The 19,843-nt window shown below is 39.1% G+C and overlaps 1 protein-coding gene across 2 annotated transcripts in view; it reads left to right on the plus strand.

Moving 5' to 3' along the window:
* Positions 1-19,843, plus strand: part of SOAT1 (sterol O-acyltransferase 1) — a 74,899-nt gene that overhangs the window by 4,767 nt on the left and 50,289 nt on the right. The window contains exon 2 of one of the 2 annotated variants that reach the window (XM_026001219.2): positions 5,759-5,884. In XM_026001219.2, the coding sequence (XP_025857004.1) occupies positions 5,767-5,884 (118 nt within the window). In that variant the 5' untranslated portion in view covers positions 5,759-5,766. Of the gene's footprint in view, positions 1-5,758; positions 5,885-7,758; positions 7,883-19,843 lie in introns of those variants that run through there. The other variant, XM_072733133.1, reaches the window with a different exon arrangement.

Consider the following 19,843-nt stretch of genomic DNA (forward strand, 5'->3'; position numbering starts at 1 on the left):
CTGTTGGATGGGATAAGGGGAAGTAGAGAATTAAGGATGATTCCTAGGTTTTGTTTAAAATCTGGGCAGAGTGACTGCTAGTCCCATTGAGATGGATAGGACCGTGAGAAGAATGGCATTGGTGGAAACATTAGTAGTTCAGTTGCTGGAAACCAGAACTATGGACATGGTACAGTTGTTTGTTAACAGTAAGTTCTAGGGGAAGGAACATAAGAAAAGCTTGTTGGAGACGGGAAGTCAGGGAGCTGGGATGCCAGGGTATTGGATGGATCTTTGTACATGGATGTTGAAGTTAAAGAAACATGGAAAAGTTAGTGGTAGTGACCGAGGGGGAGTGAGAGTCAGATGTTCCCTCATAATCTTATGATTTACATGATCAGAGGATTTGATCAAAATGAGGTGAGCCATTTTTTTTTTAAAGATTTATTTACGAGGTGGGGGGAGGACAGGGCGGAGGAGTAGAGGGAGAGAGAACCCCAAGTAGATTATGCACTGACTGCAGAGTCCAATGCAGGGTTCGATTTCACAACCCTGAGATCCTGACCTTAGCTGAAACCAAGAATCAGACTCTTAACCAACTGTGCTACTCAGGTGCCCCAAGGTGAGCCATTTTTAGCCATTTGTCTTTCCTAATGTCTGTATGTATAATAATAATAAAACTTGTTAATATTTTCTTGGAAGCCAGGTGGTATTTGAATTGCATTTGAAAAAGTATATAAATATGGCCCTTTATTTACCCTCCTCTAGTACTTCATAAAAGCAAACCCTAGAATTTGAGGGATGATATGGCTTAATGTTTGACTGTCATTTATAGCATATGGGAAGTAGATATGTAGGTATCAGATTACTTGGTTAATTTTGCAATCTTGGTTGTAAATAATAATGGCACTTCCGTGTATATTGTCTTCTATTGTTACAGCTCGGTGTCATTGTATTTATCTCCATGTTCTAGATGAGGAAACAGATTCAGAAGGTTGGAGGATTTACTGAGGACATGGTGATGTGATCGAGCAGGGGTGTAAACTATCTCTTAGTGTTTGGTTAACCAATTCTGTGCCCTTGCAGTTCTCACTTCCTGCTAAATAGAGGAAATTGAGGCCAAAGAAGTTAGTATGGACTATGACACAAAGATTTTGTTGTGTAGAGTTAATATTTTCTTCTTTGGCTCACTTCTAAAATAAGTAGCTTTAAACTATGGCAGTGTAATTGTGCAGACTCAGTACTGGTGTTTTGGCTTTTGAAGTAAGCCTTTCTTGTCTAGACTGGGTTGTTGGCTCCTGGTCTCATAACCAAGAACTTTAATGATTTCATTATTCTCTTGCGTACCCAGGCTTAATTTTTTGTTTTTGTTTTTTTCTTTGCTTGTTAAATAGCATCTATTCATCAAACTTGTTTTATGAAGTATTTTTTTTCACCTTTTTTTTTTAAAGATTTTATTCATTTATTCATAGAGACAGAGAGAGAGAGAGAGAGAGAGAGAGGCAGAGACACAGGCAGAGGGAGAAGCAGGCATCATACAGAGAGCCCGACGTGGGACTCGATCCAGGGTCTCCAGGATCATGCCCTGGGCTGCAGGCAGCACTAAACCACTGCGCCACCGGGGCTGCCCTTTTTTTCACCTTTTTAAAAGTAGGCTCCACGCCTAACATGAAGCTCAAGGTGGGGCCTGAACTCACAAATCTGAGATCAAGACCTGAGCTGAGACCAAGCGTCAAACGCTCAACTGAGCGAGCCACCCAGGCGCCCCGTTAATCAACGTAAAATAATCAACCAGATTTAGTCTCAGAGCCAAAAGTAACAGTGTTTTAGTCAGCCTGTACAAGTTGCTTTATGTGATAAAATGTATAATTATTTAAATTATTGAAATATGTGAAGTTTTTGCATACCCTTAGAAGTCTAGGGGACCCCTCCCCACCCCTGATTAAGAACACTTGTCATAGATCTTGTTGAGTAGGATGTATGTAGAAAGCCGTTAACAGTAAAGATGATGTTCGTTGTCATCCTCCCAGCTTATGTTTGCCTCCTGATTCTCTATGTGAGAGAACTCTGTTAGAAAATTGGTTGTATTAATTGATAGGTCTGTACTAATGCATGCCTATCATGTTTCAGCTACTCCCCCACTAGATTTGAGGGTTTCAAAGAGAAAATATATTGTTCTTGTCTTGGGGAACCTCTGCTTCGTTTAAGAGGCAGACGGTGTTGCTGAGTGTAGTGGTGTAACGGGATGTACAGAGTGCAGTGGGGCCGCAGAGGGGGATGACGTGAGAGATGATGCCCTATCAAACCTTAGCACAGGAGATCATTCAAGGTGTCTGGTGATTACAGCCTAGGCTATGGAATCCCTGGGTCTGGTTTTGGATCTTAGTTCTGCTGTTGGAGAACTGTATGATTCAGGGCAAGTTAAATTCCCTCTAAACTATATTTTTTTCACCTGTAAAATGAGGATAATACCTGTCTTCGTATGGTTGTGAAGATTGAAAACAAAGGACTTAGCAGTACAGTGTCTGGCAGGCACACAGTAACTGCTCATTAAGTCAAAGCTGTTATTACTGCTGTTTCTACTGCTGCTGTTCTGACCCTTTGAAGGCTGAGTAGGGTTAGCTATATAAGGGGCAGGGGAGAAAGAGCTTTCTAGAGACAGGAAGGAATATTTGGGAAGACATGGTAACCAAAGACAGTATTGGGGAATGAAATAACATATTTGCTTTACAGATTATATTGAAATAAAATACACAGAAAGCACATAAACATGCACAAGTATAGTCGCCATCACATCCGTTTAGATGCAAAAAGTAGTCCTTACTTTTTAATTGCCAGTTACCCTCTGTACAGTTCCTTTTTTGAAACATCTTGGTTCTTTTTGCGTCTTTTATGTTGCTTTCTTCCCTGGTCTCTACTTGCTGATGTCTTACTTGGAGAGCATCCCCTAGTTTTTTTTTTTTTTTTTAAGATTTTATTTATGTATTCGTGAGAGACACAGAGAGGCAGAGACAGACATAGGCAGAGGGAGAAGGAGGCACCCCACAGGAAGAGCCTGATGAGGAACTCAATCCTGGGACCGGGATCCCACCCTGAGCCAAAGACAGATGCTCAGCCACTGTTCGACTCAGGTGTCCTCCTCTTAGCTTTTCTGTTGGAGAGTTAAATGCTCTTCTGGCTTCCTCTGTCACCGTTACACAAAGCACTTTTATCAGTTGCCCTGACCTCTTTCCTAGGTTCCTCTGAATTGAATCTTATTGGTCTTCTAACATTTTGACTTGAGGTATTCATTTGCTGTTCCATAATAAGGTTCATTTGTTTGATTTCTGAAAAAATTAGAAGGGAAATGATCTAGATTACTCACATTGTTACATTGCTAAGCAGTGATACTTAAGGAAACAATCAAATGCACCGTGTACTACATTTCATACTAGAAAGGACATTTTAACACAAAAATTTAGAAAGCCCATAATAATAGAATTGAAAAATACGTAGCTTTAAAAATAATGTAGTGAGTACTTCATTATTTTTCTTTTTGCTTCAGACTAATGAAAACATAATAAAACACAGCTTTGGAGTAAACCTTGTACTGTGTTCATATCAATCTGCCAAAAATTTGACTGTGATCATATTTTTCCATGCTTAGAATGGCTCACCACTGCCTAACTGAAAAAAAGTCCTCCTTTCTTAGGCCTTTTCAGTTTAACTCTAGCTCTCCTTTCTAGTCTTTTCCCTCATCACATTTCTCTGTTACCAACTTAAAAAAAAAAATTAAGAGAGTTAATGGTGTTTGTGGTTTGGATCTAGCCCAAGTTCAAATCTGGCCCTGTGTGGTCTTGGGCAAGTTACTGTCAAGAGAAGAAAAGTAGCCCTTGGCATCCCAGAGCTGTGCTGATATCAGCTAGGCCTTGATGTTGCCATGAGCTAGCCTGGCACTTAGCCTCTGGGTCGTCTTGGTGTTCTTGCATTGAACACAAACAATTTCACTGAGTATCAGTGTCAAGACCTGATGGATCAAGACCAAAACAGGAACATGCCGTACTCATGTCTTGACCTAGACAAAACGTGAACATGGTCCAAGTCATAAAATCTCCAATACCCCTCCCTACAGGCTATAATGTGAATGACTGTTGCTGTTCTATTGGTTACAGCTTCAGCCTCCCTATAGAGATTTGTTGATCTACCCAGTCATAGAATTGTTCCTACTTTCTGACTGCACTCAGGCACTCAGTGAACCTCTGCTTCTCTGGACTCTCCCAAAAACCCACCTAGCCAATTCCCAAATCCTGAATAAGTCATTTCTGATATTCTGAAATTCCCATTGTTTCCCTTGGCATGTGATCTAATAAACTGAACTTGTTCAGCTGTAGGTATGTTCCTGGTGTGTGGGCAGAGGGCATTGACAGTAAGTTGTTTGAGCCTTGATTTTTTTTTTTTTTAACATGTGAACTGTGACTAATAACCTCTTTTTTGCAGTTATAACGATTAGGTGAGAAAACTTAAAGCACCCAAGAGAGTCCTTGAGTTTTTAGCTACTCAAAAAAAGCTTGTTTTCCTATTCTCTAGTAAAGTAGTCGGATCATTCCCCCCTCCCCCCTTGGGCTTGGAAGGACCTTGTTTTAATGTGTTCTCATCTGTGGGTGCTCTGTTCTCATCATTCAGGACTCCAAATACCTTCTTTTCTGTGATCCTTTACGTCTCTCCATGATCTCTTCTGTTTCCAAACTTCAGGTATCTTTTTTACCATTGACTTGACTGTTAATTGTACTCTACTTTGTGACATCTTTGTACTTATCTTTTGTTATCTAGTTCTTTTTTAAAGATTTATTTATTAGAGAGTAGCAGAGGGAGAGTGAGTCTCCAGCTGACTCTGTACTGATCATGGAGCCCCATGTGGGGCTTGATCTCTTGGATCTGAGATCATGACCTGAGCTTAAACCAAGAGTCATATGCTCAACCGACAGCACCACCCAGGCGCCCCTTGTTATAGAATTCTTTTTTTTTTTGGTTATATAATTCTTAATTTTTCATATACTTATGTCTTGTTCAACTAAACTGTTCTTTAAGAATGGGGCCTTTGTTTAGATAAGGACCATAGAAACCAGGTATTTTATAACGAGTAATTTCTTTGAATTTGTTATAGTATGTTGTACTCAGAAAATGCTTAAATATGATTAAGGTAAAACAAAAGGAAGAAAATGTAATTTTTCACCTCAAATACGGTGATAGTGTGACATTTGCCTAAGTCATATCTGCAAAGTGAAGGGGAGCAAAATATGCTACCCCAAAATGTGCCACTTTGTCATATTGATTATTTTGAATCAAAGTTACTTAAGAACATCCAGTGCAAGGAGGATGCTCTGAGCCTCCTTTGTCTTCCTGAAAACAGGAAGAAAATCTCCCAGGTGAAACATACCCTCCTTAGCAGGAGGGTGGAAGACATCCCCTGTCATCAGACGTAAGGAATTTCAGGCTAAGAAGGCTGTTTAACAAGTCTTATGACTACTTCAGTAATTGACTACCCCAAGTCTAAACCCCTTTATCTTAGCAGGTCTTCACACATATATTGTTTCTTTGTCTGAAAAGATATAGCATTGCCTGCTTTGGTCACTTCTTTGAGTCCCATTATTTTTATGGTCTCTCTTACGAAATTAAATGTGTTTTTTCTCCTTTTAATCTGTCTTATGTCAGTATGATTACCAGATCAACCCAGAAACCTAGAAGGGAAGAAGGGAAAAGTTTCATCTCCAACAAAAGCTTTTCATGTCTTCCTTCCTAGACAGTACAATGGTGGGCGAAGAGAAGACGTCTCTAAGAAAACGGCTGTCAAAGTCCAGGGAAAATTCTGAGGAAAAGGAAGACCAGAGAAGCCCTTCAAAGGAGTCCCTAGAGACACCTAGCAATGGTGAGGCTTTTAATTTTTTTTCTAGCTATTTAAGTTTTATTAACCTTACTCAGTAAATATGTACGATGTGAAGTTATTTTTATAGTGAAGATTGCTGAAGATACTGCAGAAGACATGCTTCACTACCATTGACATGCTCCACTACCATTGACCTTGCTGGCAGGGGATGACTTCTTATCTACTGCCTTGATAACTCCAAGGACCACCATTTGTCTCATGTCCCGCACAGCGAAACGGCCTAGAGAAGGTCTCCACACACATGGCCTTGCTGGGGATCGTGTACACAGCGGCCATATCACCAGGCTCCAGGGCTTTGGCTCGTCCTCCAGCCTCTTGCCTGAGAGCTGATCAGTCTTTTCCCCACAGTTTAGGAGATGTGAGCCTTAGGGCAGTCCTGCGCTCGGGCATGCCAGCATCTATCTGCCTGGGCTGCTTTAAGACTGTCACCTGTGCCATGGCGCTGCCTCCATGGGAACAATCATTCTTGCTGTCTCCGGCCACATCTGCACAAGGCACATCCTTCACGACGCATACTTCCCGCTGAAGTCCACATTGTCACCAGCAGGGCCTCTGACAGGCCTCGTGGTGCACCTCCACAGACCTGACCTCGGGTGAGGTTGGTGGGGACAGAGGTGACCACCCTCCCAGGTTTCAGGAAGCCAATTCCACCTGGCCTCTAGGCACACTGCCAGTACCTCTGATCTTGTACACACCTTGTTGACTGGATGGGAGAGTACAGAGACTTCAGCAGAGTCACCCCAGTGACGTTTCATTTGTCCTCCTGACCATCCAGCCAGGGCACATTGTTGCTGTACTGGCCTGAACTGGGCACAGAGGCTCTAGTGGTCAGGTTGTAGCCAGGCTTCCTGAGGTGGGCGCTCACTTCCTAATGATCTGGAAGTGCATGGCGCTGTCTGTAGGCCTGGCAAAGCCCCTCTCATTGGCAGCCATCATGAGCCTCAAGCTTCTTCAGGCCCCATGTCTAGGCTCTAGTGTGTGCTCAAGGGTCTGCCTTTCTTGAAGCTGACTGTTTTGAACTTGAACATGCTGCTGCCATGATGAGCACAGCGCACTTGGCCTTGGATGTCCAGTAATCACATTCTTGATGAAGTCCCCAGGGCCTGGAGCATTGGTGGTGGTGACAGAATGTTTGCTAGTCTCAGACCGTCGGAGGGACATGTGAGTGGTGATGCTGTACTCTCCCTCCACCTTCAGCTTGTCCAGCACCTGGGTATATTTGAAGGAGCTCTTGCTCAAAGCTACTGCTTCCTCCTTGAACTTCTCAGTTTTTTAAATCCGTGCCTCCATGCTTATAGAAGAGCTAGATGCCTGGTGGTAGTGGACTTGCCGGAGTCTGTGTGGTTAATGATGAAAGGCAAAGACATTGAATAGGGGTGTTTGCCCGTGGTGATAAGTTCATTAGTCAGTGCTCTGAAGGAAAAGAAGCAAACTTGATTCAGAGATCAGCAAGAGCTACCACAGCTGTGAGAGAGACTTAATTTTTTTGAAGTAAGTGAATAAAATAAATTCAGTGTTTTAGAACAGGGATTGCCATCTCTTTAGCTCTCTGTATTATAAGTGGGTATGCTGGTAAGTGTGAAGGTCCAGAGGAAAGATAAATTGACAAAGAGAATAGAAAAGAACATTTTGATTTAAACACCAGTCACAGCCACACTATGCTGGTGACACTGGTGTGTAAATTGTTGCAGATGTCACAGAGGTAAGCTTTATTGATGTAAGTGGAATTTGCAGTGACTACTTTAAGATTTATGTTACATAGAGTTTCCTATGTCCGGTAATAAAGAAATTAGAAAATAAGCCCTTTCTTGTTAATTAATTCCATGAACATTTTTTGGGTATCTACTGTGTTTTAGACGCCATTCATCCATTTATTCCTTGAATCACCTAACCTGTCAATAATTACTGGTGCCCTGCTAGGGCCTGGCGCCATTCCAGTGACCAGTACTGTGTGTTTGCCCTCATGGAGTTCCACGTTAGGTGAGTGAGAACCCCTCCCCCAATTAACATAATGAGATTATTATAAATAAGTGCTACTAATTACTCTTCAAAGAGGTAATGAGTATAATGAGAGTAATTAGCAGGTACCTAACTTAGTTCAGCACAGGGTTGTAAATCTTGGGGGGGAAGAGAGATTAGGAAGTTTTATTAGTTCTTCTATCCAAGTTTGCTTAACACACAAATACAAAGAGTATGACACAGTGCTTATTGTTAAGGTCAAGGCTTATGCTTAAGATTGATAGATCTGTAAACACAGCTCCAACTGATGTCATCTGTTGCATCAGCCTATTTATTTTTGCAATGACATTTGTATAGGTCTGATTTCAAGGAGGATTTGAGATTTAAGCCTTGTTTGGTTAACAAATAGGGATATCAGACAGGTTGTCTTTGGCATTGTGAAACTTCTTTCATAATGAAAAGTTCTTTTGCTCTTCCTACTTAAGTCTAATTGTAAATACAGCAGCTGGATCCCACCAGGAATATACATGTTGCTGCTTACATTTGCATGATGAAGTTTATTAATTGTTAGGCTCTTCATTAGCTATTTATGATATATTTATATTGCATATGGCTAGTTTTAATGTGATATAAAAAGTGAAATTTGTGCACAAGGATGAGTCAGCATTGAGTAGTAACCTTTCCCTTCTATGATTCTGGGATGGTTGGTAATCCATGTTGTCTGCCTTGGAGACAGAAAAATCACTTTATTGAAAGAAAATATGATTTTTCTCTTAATGTTCCAATTTGTAAAAAGCTTTTAAATTACTCCTAATTTTTACATATTTTCAGTGCCTCTTATTATCTTAATTCATTAAGTTTTAACATTCCAAGTTCTTTTTTTGTTTTTTTAAAGATTTTATTTATTCATGAGAGACACACAGAGGCATAGGCAGAGGGAGAAGCCCTGCAGGGAGCCTGATGTGGGACTGGATCCCAGGACCCTGGGATCACCTGAGCCAAAGGCAGATGCTCAACCACTGAGCCACCCAGGTGCCCCTAAACATTCCAAGTTCTTTTTTTTTTTTTTTTTAACATTCCAAGTTCTTTTTTTTTTTTTTTTTTACTTTTTAAAAAAAATTTTATTTATGATAGTCACAGAGAGAGAGAAAGAGAGAGAGAGGGGCAAACACACAGGCAGAGGGAGAAGCAGGCTCCATGCACCGGGAGCCCGACATGGGACTCGATCCCGGGTCTCCAGGATCGCGCCCTGGGCCAAAGGCAGGCACTAAACTGCTGCGCCACCCAGGGATCCCCAACATTCCAAGTTCTAATGCACATATTAAATCGAATTGTTGGGACGTGTGGGTGGCTCAGTGGTTGAGCATCTGCCTTTGGCTCAGGTTGTGATCCCAGGGTCCTGGGATTGTGTCCCGTATCAGGCTCCCTGCCAGGAACTTGCTTCTCCCTCTGCCTGTGTCTCTGCTTCTCTCTGTGTCTTTCATAAATAAATAAATAGAATCTATAAAAAAAATTGTTTAGCTTAAAGCCAGAAGCATGACCTCCTTGGTTGTAAGGCTGATCTGAAAATAGAATGTGTTTCTCCACTTGTTTTGACTTTGTTCACTTTGGGGAATAAGCAGATGGGTAAAATGTGGCCTCTGAAAGCAAGCCATGCCAATCAGTATGTATGGCCCACTAACCAGGACTGAGGTCATCAGCACCAGCTGGGAACTTGTTAGAAATGCCTCACCTCACCTTTACTGAGGATGATTTTATTTTAAAAAGCTTTGTAGGTGATATGTAGGTTCAAGTTTGAGGTACAATCTTGGACAGTTCTCAGTTGGTGTGTACATTGGAATACTCCAGAAGAATGGAACCAGTAAGATATATATATATAGATACATAGATTTATTATGAGATATTGGCTCAGATGGAGGCTGAAGTCCCACAATCTTCCATCTACAGGTGGGAGTCCATCTACGGAAGCCAGTGTGTAGTTCAGTCCAAATCTGTAGTCTTCAGAGGCCTGCTAACCAGGGACCAATGGCATAGTATAGGTCTCACTCTGGGGCCTAAGAATCCAGGAAGGAGATGAGTGTCCCATTTTAATCAAGAGTACAAATATGCCCTTCTGCCTCTTTTTCTCCTCAGGCCCTCCAGCACTGGGGAGGGTGATCTTCTTTACTCAGTCTGATTCAAATGCTTATCTCTTCTGGAAACACCCTTACACCTAGAAATTATGTTTTATCAGCTATCTGGGCATTCCTTAGCCCAGTCAGGTTGATACAAAATTAACTTGTAGAATGAAAAGAAATCACTCAACAAACAGAAACAGCTTATTGAACCCCATCCTGGAACTATTCAATCAGAATCTCAGGGGAAGGGTCCCAGGAATGTTAAGTTTGAAAAAGTTTGCTGGATAATATTGACTGGCATCGCCAGTTGAAACACTGTTATCAAGAGCTCATATCTAACTGTCTTGTGATGTGTCATTTGACATAGCTTTAAGGATTTTTTCATTACACTCGTGTAATTCTTGAATTCTTTTTTTTTTTTTTTTTTAAGATTTTAAAAATTTATTCATGAGAGACACAAGAGAGAGAGGCAGAAGGAGAGGAAGAGGGAGAAGCAGGCTCCATGCAGGGAGCCTGACATGGGACTCGATCCCAGGTCTCCAGGATCATACCCTGGGCTGAAGGTGGTGCTAAACCGCTGAGCCACTTGGGCTGCCCTAATTCTTGAATTCTTATTCTGTGTTTCTTCATTCTAGTGAGCTGTCAATGTGATGATTTTATGTCCTAATTTGCTCAAGTTTAGTCTCACAGGTTACCTGTGTCCAACCTAATTCTTTCTAGTGGAGGTGTACCAGTTTGTTAAAGTGTCACCTGACTTTTGGGTTATTGAATTAATAGTGACCATCACAGTGACTGTAGTATTCACATTTTCACAAAAGTATCTTTACTCAGTGCCTAGTAAGTGAAATTATTAATTAGCTTTCTTGATTTTGTGGCATTTGTTTGAAACACCAGTTCTGAAGATAACTTCTTGTCTAAATTGAAAAAATGTTACCATTACCTGATTTTAAAAGTAATACATACTTATCTAAAGTTTTTATTTTGCCATCTTGTACCTGCAGTTAAATGTGTTCAGTTCAAAATATACAGAAAAGAATAAGCAAGCAGAAGTGACTCAAAATTCTGTCATGGAAAAATGGGTGTATATTGTCCAGACATACATATTTCATTCCCATGAATTATTAACATTTTACACAGATAGAATAGTTTATAGGTTGTTAAGTAACTGGGATCTCAAGAACCCCATGGTAGATTTCTTTCCATTGTCAAGTAGTAGATGAGTGGCTACAAAGTATTTTATTCTGTATGCATCATATTGTTTCCCTGATGAATTTATTTTTCTGGTATAAAGAAATGGTATTGGACATTTTTACATATTCCAAAGATGCCTAAAGAAGAACTGCAGGGTCAAAGTTATTATTTTAAGAAAAATATTTTGATATATTGTCCTGGATTGCAGCATTTACCTTATACTATGTAAACTTATCCTTTTTTATTTTTGTTGTTACTATGTTTAAATTTTAAAAATCTTATATCTCCGGACACCTGGGTGGCTCAGCAGGTGAGTCTCTGCCTTTGGCTCAGGGCATGATCCCAGGATCTGGAATCAAGTACCACATTGGGCTCCCTGTGGAGAGCCTGCTTCTCCCTCTGCCTGTGTCTTTGCCTCTCTCTCTCTCTCTGTGTGTGTGTCTCTCATGAATAAATAAAGAAATCTTTAAAAAAATCTTATTTCTCAAAAAAAATATTATTTCTCCCTTACTACCTCTTTTCATGACTGTATACCTGTTTTTTTTCTTCTGATTTGCATTTCTTCTAATATTCTGATATTACAAGAACTAATAGAATAGTTCACTTCTAGGAGAAGTACATGGAAATGATGGTCCTGTATAACTTAAGAGGAAAAGCTAACACTTAGAGCCTTATCTAGACCCTGAATTAGCTCTGCCATTTACCAATTCTGTCTTTTTTTTAAGATTTATTTATTTGAGGGAGAGAGAGTGAGCATGTACAAGAGAGGAGGGAGGGACAGAGGAGGAGCTTGGTGCAGGGCTTGATCTCACAATCCTGAGATCATGACCTGAGCTGAAACCAAGAGTCAAATGCTCAACCAAGAGCCACCCAGGAGCCACACCAGTTCTGTTCTTTATGCTGAATGTACAAACATGATTGAGTAGAGCTTGGTCTAGGTTTTTTCTTTTTCTCCTCCTTGTTTTTATCTCCTTTTTCCACCCATCCTTCATATGCCTCATGGCCCTTTCTTCTCTTCCTTTTTTCCTTTTTAGTCCTCCAAGTTTTTTATTGATGTAGTTTCCTACCATTTTATGGTTATTTCTACCAGCATACCATTTTATGGTTATTAGAGTTCCAGCTTCTCCACATCCTCACCAATACTTACTGTCTTTTGATGACAATATCCTAGTGGGTGGTTTTGAATTGTATTTACCTGAGGTCTAATGATATTGAATGTCTTTTCATATGCTTACTGGCTATTTGCACTTTTTTTTTTTAAGTTTTTATTTATTCATGAGAGACACACAGATAGAGAGAGACAGAGACACAGGCAGAAGGAGAAGCTGGCTCCCCGCAAGGAGCCTGATGTGGAACTCAATCCTGGATCCTGGGATCATGCCCTGAGACAAAGGCAGATGCTCAAATGCTGAGCCTCCAGGTCTCTCTCTCTCTCTCTCTCTCTCTCTCTCTCTCTTTTTTTTTTTTTTAGAAATATCTGTTCATATCCCTTGCCCATTTTTTAATTTGGCCTTTTATTACAGAGTTGTAAGAGTTACCCAGAATAAAAAACTGGATTCTGGATACTAGACCCTTATCAGATACGTGATTTGCAAATAATTTCTCCAATTTTGGGAGTTGTCTTTTCACTTTCTTGATGATATCCTCTCCAGTATAAAGTTTAAAAATGTTGATGAATCTGGGATGCCTGGATGGCTCAGTCGGTTGGGTGTCCAACTCTTGATTTCAGCACAGGTCATGACCTCTAGGTTGTGAGATCAGGCCGTGCATCGTCCTTGGTGCTGGGTGTGCAGTCTGCTTGAGATTCTCTCTCCTTCTCCCTTTGCCCCTCTCCTCCTCTCCACTCTCCCTCTCTAAATAAATAAATAAATAAATAAATAAATAAATAAATAAATAAAAACTTAAAAGTTGAATCCAATTAATTTATTTTAAAGATTTTATTTATTCATGAGAGACAGAGAGAGAGAGAGAGAGAGAGAGAGAGGCAGAGGCAGAGGGAGAAGCAGGCTCCTTGCAGGGGGCCCGATTTGGGACTCAATCCTGGTACTCCAGGATCATGCCCTGGGCTGAAGGCAGGCGCCAAACCACTCAGCCACCCAGGGATCCCCCAATTTATTTTTTTCTTTGGTTGCTTGTACATTAGGTGTCATGTTTAAGAAATCATTGCCTAATGCAAGATAATACAGATAATTAAAAATAATTGTATTTTTTATTATGGTACAATACCCATAAAGTAAAAATTATCAGCTTAGCCATTTTTTAAAAATTTTTATTTATTTATGATAGTCACACACAGAGAGAGAGAGAGGCAGAGACATAGGAAGAGGGAGAAGCAGGCTCCATGCACCGGGAGCCCGACGTGGGATTTGATCCTGGGTCTCCAGGATTGCGCCCTGGGCCAAAGGCAGGCGCCAAACCACTGCGCCACCCAGGGATCCCAGCTTAGCCATTTTTAAATCCACAGTTCAGTAGTAGTTCGTTCATTGACATTGTTGTACGGTCATCATCACTATACATCTCTAAAACTCATCATCCAAACCCTGGCAATCACCATTCTAGTTTGTGTCTGTGTGATTTTGACTGTTCTGTGTTTCTTATGTAAGTGGAATTGCTTGGCCAAAGTATTTGGCTTTTTGTGACTGGCTTAGTTCACTTAGCATAATGTCCTTAAGGTTCACCCATGTTAAATATATATTTCAGAATTTTCTGAGTGAAAAAGCAGAGTGAAAAGGCAACCTAAAGAATGGGAGAAATTATTTGTAAGCTATATATCTGATAAAGAATTAATATTCACAATAGCAGAATAATAACCACATTAAAAAATGGGTGAAGAATGTCTTCAAAGAAGGTCTGCAAGTGGCCAGTGTAGTTATATATATGACAGGTGCTCAACATCATTAATCACCATGGCACTGCAAAACAAACCACAGTGATACCACTTACACTTCTTACAACAAACCCTTACACACCGTTTTTCTTTTTTTAAAGATTTTATTTGACAGTGCAAAAGCAGGGAGAGCTGCCCCTTTTGAATCCGATAATTTTTCTCAGGACAGTTTTGAGGATTAAATGAGATAGTAGAATAAAATGGCACACAAGCACCCAATTCTCTCCTAGTGTTACTATGCTAGTATTAAAGCATAATGGTTAAGATACTACTTTTTGAGTTAGACATGCCTCATTTTGAGACCCATTTTCCTTATTTATTGGATTAAGATTAAATGAGATTCTTGCAGCAGTTTGGCACATAAATGCTAAATATTATATAAATAATACTACCAAAAACAGGGCACCTGGGTAGCTCAGTGGTTGAACATCTGCCTTCGGCCCAGGTTATGATCCTGGGGTTCTGTGATCTTGTCCTGCATTGGGCTCCCCGTGTGGAGCCTGCTTCTCCCTCTGCCTATGTCTCTGCCTCTCTCTCTCTGTCTCTCATGAATAAATAAATTAAAATCTTAAAATTGGTATGAAATTTCAGTTATAAAAAATGAATATGCTATAGAGATCTGATGGACAGCATTGTGCTTACATAGTTAACAGTACTGTACTTAAAAATTTAAGAGGGTACCTCTCATGTAAATTCCTCACTGTTTTTGATTTGCATTTCCCTGATGATGAGTGATATTGAGCATCTTTTCATGGGCTACTGGCCATTTATGTATCTTATTTAGAGAAATGTCTGTTAAGTCCTTTGCCTATTTAAAAATTGTTATATTTTAAATTTCTAATTGTAGTAAGAATATACCTGACAATATTTCCCATTTTAACCATTTTTAAGTATACAGTTCAGTAGCATTAAGTGTATTCACATTGTTGTGCAACAGATCTCCAGAACTTTTTTATCTTGTAAAACTCAAACTATATCCATTAAATAACTCTTCATTTCCCTCAGTCCCTAGTAACCATTCTATGTTTTCTGTTTTTGTGAATTTGACGGTCTTTCCATTTATTTAGGTTGTCTTTAATTTCTTAAAACAGTATTTTGTAGTTTTTGGAATATAAATTTTGCATTTTTTGTTAAATTTATCCCTAAGTATATGTATTTTTTTGATGCTATTGTAAGTGGAGTATAAGTTTTTGTTTCCTTTTTTTCCCTGAAAGTAAATGGAATTCTTTTTCTTAGTTTCATTTTCTCATTGTTGTTATTGTATAGAAATGCAGCTGGCTTTGTTTGTATATTGATATTGTATCCTGTAGCCTTGCTCAATTCATTTATTAGCTCTACTAGTTTTTTGGGTGTGTGGTTTTGCAGTATTTATTATGTATGAGATCATGCCATCTGCAAAGAAGAGTTAGTTTTACTTCTTCATTTCCAGTGTTGCATGCTGTTTGATTTTGTTGCCTACTTGGCACTTGCTAGGATTCCAGTACAATGTTGAATTGGCAAGAGTCAACAGACTTGTCCTGTTTCTGATCTTAGGGAATAAGCTTCAGTCTTTCCATGAATTTTGATAGCTGTGGGTTTTTTTTTTTTTTAATCAGGTGAGGAAATTTACTACCTTTCTTCTAATTTACAAGTAGTGCTTATTCTTGACTACCTTTTGTTGTTTTGTTCACTTTTATAACTTACCAATATGCTGTTACTACTACTCAGTAATACTGGTTTTATCATGTGCAGGCACTATTTTAAGTGTCTTAAAATAAGCTGATATGTTTTAGTTCTATTCAGTTTCACTATTTTTGATATATATATATATATATATATATCTGAATATTGGGAGAACATGCCTTTTGTAACAGATTTTGAGAATCCTTTGACAAAAATACATGAAAAAAAGTTTTAAATATTTTTATTCTATAATCATTTCCCTTTGTTCAATATATGCATCTAACCATAAAACTGGCCAGTCCACAGAGCTTTAATCAACTGAGTAGGTGGAGAGCCCTTTTTTTTTTTCATTGATGTAAAAGCAAAATGTCTTTACTTTAGAAAATGCAGTAAGCAAAAGTTTGTTTATGATTTTTCTTTGGGTACATTCCTAGAAATTGTTTTAGTTGAAAGGAATACATATTTCTGAGGGTTTTTTGAGTACATATAGTCAAATCGCTCTCTGGAAATAATGTATTCCTAGTAGCAGTATGTGAATGCCTCTTACTTTAAACTTTTTCCTGTCATAGATGATATGAACTTTAATTTTTTTTTTTTTTTTTTTTTTTTGATATGAACTTTAAAATTTTTTTTGATGATACGAACTTTTGAATAAATTATATGGCATTTTGAGAGATGAAAAATTTCACTTGAAAAATGTTTTGTATGATGAGATATAACAATTGCCAGTGGCAAGAAATTTATAGAATATTAACTAGTACTTTTTTTTTTTTTAAGATTTTATTTATTCTTGACAAAAGACACAGAGAAGCAGAGACATAGGCAGAGGGAGAAACAGGCTTTTTGTGAGGAGTCTGATGTAGAACTTGATCCCAGGACCCCGGGATCGAGCTGAAGGCAGACACTCAACCACTGAGCCACCCAGGTGCTCCTTAACTAGTACTTTTAAAGTGGCTTTTAAGGTCAAAAGAGTAAGTTTGAATATCTTAGTTCATTACATGAAGATTAGTCAAAAGAAATGGCAAATACTAGGATACCTGGGTGGCTTAGTTGGTTAAACATCTGCCTTCAGCTCAGATCATGATCCTAGGGTTCTGGGATTGAGTCCTGCATCTGGCTCCCTGCTCAGTGGGGAACCTGCCTCTCCCTCTCCCTCTGTCTGCTGCTTCCCCTGCTTGTGCTTTCTCTCTGTATCCAAAAAAAAAAAAAAAAAAAAAACTAGCTGAGAGTTTTCTTTGACAGCTTCTTAATTAAAAAAAAAAAAAAATGCTGAAAATATCCTGAAAAGGTTTCAATTTCTTTAAGAGGGCAAACAAGATATTAGTAATGATTATTTTCTGAGTTGTAATGTGTCTGAGGCAAATTTATGTTTGAGAAGAATTGCTAAAACTCATTTGAATGTAGTTTTGCCTGGGCATAATAGGTATATTCATTTTTATTTTTGTGTACTTATTTTTTTTTAAGAATTTATTTACTTATTTGACAGCACAAGCAGGAGGAATGGCAGAGGGAGAGGGAGAAGCAAGTTCCTTACTGAGTAGGAAGCCTGATATGGAGTTCATTCCAGGACCCTGGTATCATGACCTGAGCTGAAGGCAGACGCTTAACTGATTGAGCCATCCACATGCCCCTGTTTTTTTTTTTTTTTTTTAAGAGTTTATTCATATATTTGAAAGAGAGAAGTGTGCATGTGCTGGGCGGGGAGCAGAGGGAGAGGGACAAGCAGACTCCATGCTGAGTGCGTAGTGGGACACAACACTGATCCCATGGCCCCGAGATCATGACCCAAGCCAAAATCAAGACTCAGATGCTCAGTGAACTGAGCCACCCGCAGCACTCCAGGTATATTCATTTTTAAATAATGGGATATGAAGTATAATTTGACTATTTTGAAAGAAAGCAAGGCCAATAATGGTCTTTTGCTTCTAATGACGTAGTTTTCCTGGTTTTACCTATGTTGCCAAGCCCCGGAACTGGACTAGAACTGCAAATTGTAACAACATACTGATGGGGAAAATATGCAATTAACTTTGACAGTTTTTAAGATCTACTGGCTAGAAGTCTGTAGAGATGAAAAGTTCAAGGAATAGCTTGCTTTTTAAAATATATTTTATTTTTAAGTAATCTCTACATAATTTTATTTATTTTTATTTTTTTATTTTTTTAAATTTTTATTTATTTATGATAGTCACACACACAGAGAGAGAGAGAGAGAGAGAGAGAGAGAGAGAGAGAGAGAGAGACAGAGGCAGAGACATAGGCAGAGGGAGAAGCAGGCTCCATGCATCGGGAGCCCGACGTGGGATTCGATCCTAGGTTTCCAGGATCGCGCCCTGAGCCAAAGGCAGGTGCTAAACCACTGCGCCACCCAGGGATCCCTCTACATAATTTTATAAGGCACTGTACCAAGTTTGCTAGTAGGGGGTTTGGTTGAATAAAATACTGAAACAGAAAACAGTCCCATGTTATAAATAACAGTTAAGTACATTAATAGTAACTAAATGGTATAAAGGACTTAATGTGGTTAGGGACAAGTCTTGCTGTAAAATGGAGGGAAATACCTCACAGAAGTAAAATTTGAGTTTAGCCTTCAGTTTTTTTGTTTTCTAAGATTTTATTTATTTATTCACGAGAAGCATAGAGAGGCAGAGACACAGGCAGAGGGAGAAGCAGGCTCCCTGGGATGAGCCTGATGCAAGACTTGATCCCTGGACACACGACCCCAGCCAGAGGCAGATAGATGCTCAACCACTGAGCCACCTAGGTTCCTTGAGTTTGGCCTTTGAAGAAAAGACTGGCAGAGGGCTTCAAGGCAGAAGAAAAGTAGGAGTTTGCAAAGGCATGGAGTTGAAGACTGAACTGTTAGGTGTTTGGTGTTTTTGTTTGCTTTTAGAAAGGATTGGTGGGGTGGGAGAGTTGGAGGGGGGGATAGTATAGATTTGTGGTTGGTTTCCATGGATATAAAGATAATTGGAAAGTCAGGAGGAAGTCAGAAAATGGAGTTTGAAGTCTTACTGTATATTTAGTTATTGATTGACTACCTACCTGTGTACATGATTATATTTATAAGCTTGTTATTGCTTAGATTTTCCCTTATGCAAAACCAAGGAGAGCAAATAGCACTGGGTTTGTTAAGGTATTTTATTTTCTCACTGATGATACTGTGGACTTTTCTGTCTCAGATCCTAAGAAAGCTTTGTAATTCCCTGTTCTATATTATACCAACTGAGAATTTTAATATACATGGAATCTTGCTTTTTTTTTTTTTTTCAATTAGCTATAATGGCACCTTGGATAAACCTCATTGGCTCTATGATACTGCCATGACGCAAAACTTGCACTTTTTTTTTTAAAGATTTTATTTATTCATGAGAGAGAGAGAGAGAGAGAGACAGAGAGAGAGAGAGAGAGGCAGAGACACAGAGGGAGAAGCAGGTTCCATGCAGGGAACCTGACATGGGACTTGATCCTGGGTCTCTAGGATCACGCCCTGGGCTGACGGGCAGCGCTAAACCGCTGAGCCACCCAGGCTGCCCTTGCACTTTTTTTTAAACCAGAAATTATCTCCTGATTTTTAAAATAAGATCATATGGCAGTGTAAAAGTTTAATGATAACCAGGCTAATTCTCTCATTGTGTATGGCAACCCACCCACACAGCTGATAACAGGTGTGGTGATAAAAGAAAAAGAAACCAAATTTAACTCTAGTTGAGTAATAGTTTCTAGATTATTTTCATTATAGAATAGAAACCTTTTATAGCTTTAAAACATTATAGACCAGTTGTGATTGGTTATGCCCATTTATTGCTTTTGTAGATTGCTCATAATATACCTTTAAGATCTCAATCTTTTGTCCCCTTGCTAAATAATTTGGGACTAAACTGCAAAAAAATGGAGGGGAGGGCTATTAGAAATAAAGGTAGTTTGATTTCATTAAAAAACATTACTGGAATATGCTTAAAATTTTATTTATTTTTAAAAAATTAATATGAAAAATTCAAACACTGGAGACAGTTATAAAGTAATAATTCTCTTTCCTTTACGTAATCATTTTCTTTTTCCTGCATGTCAGGTCATATTTGGAATCTCTCCCATAATTTGCTTTTTCTAAACTTAGTAAATCTT

Source organism: Vulpes vulpes, chromosome 13, assembly GCF_048418805.1.
Source record: "Vulpes vulpes isolate BD-2025 chromosome 13, VulVul3, whole genome shotgun sequence".
Taxonomy (NCBI): domain Eukaryota; kingdom Metazoa; phylum Chordata; class Mammalia; order Carnivora; family Canidae; genus Vulpes; species Vulpes vulpes.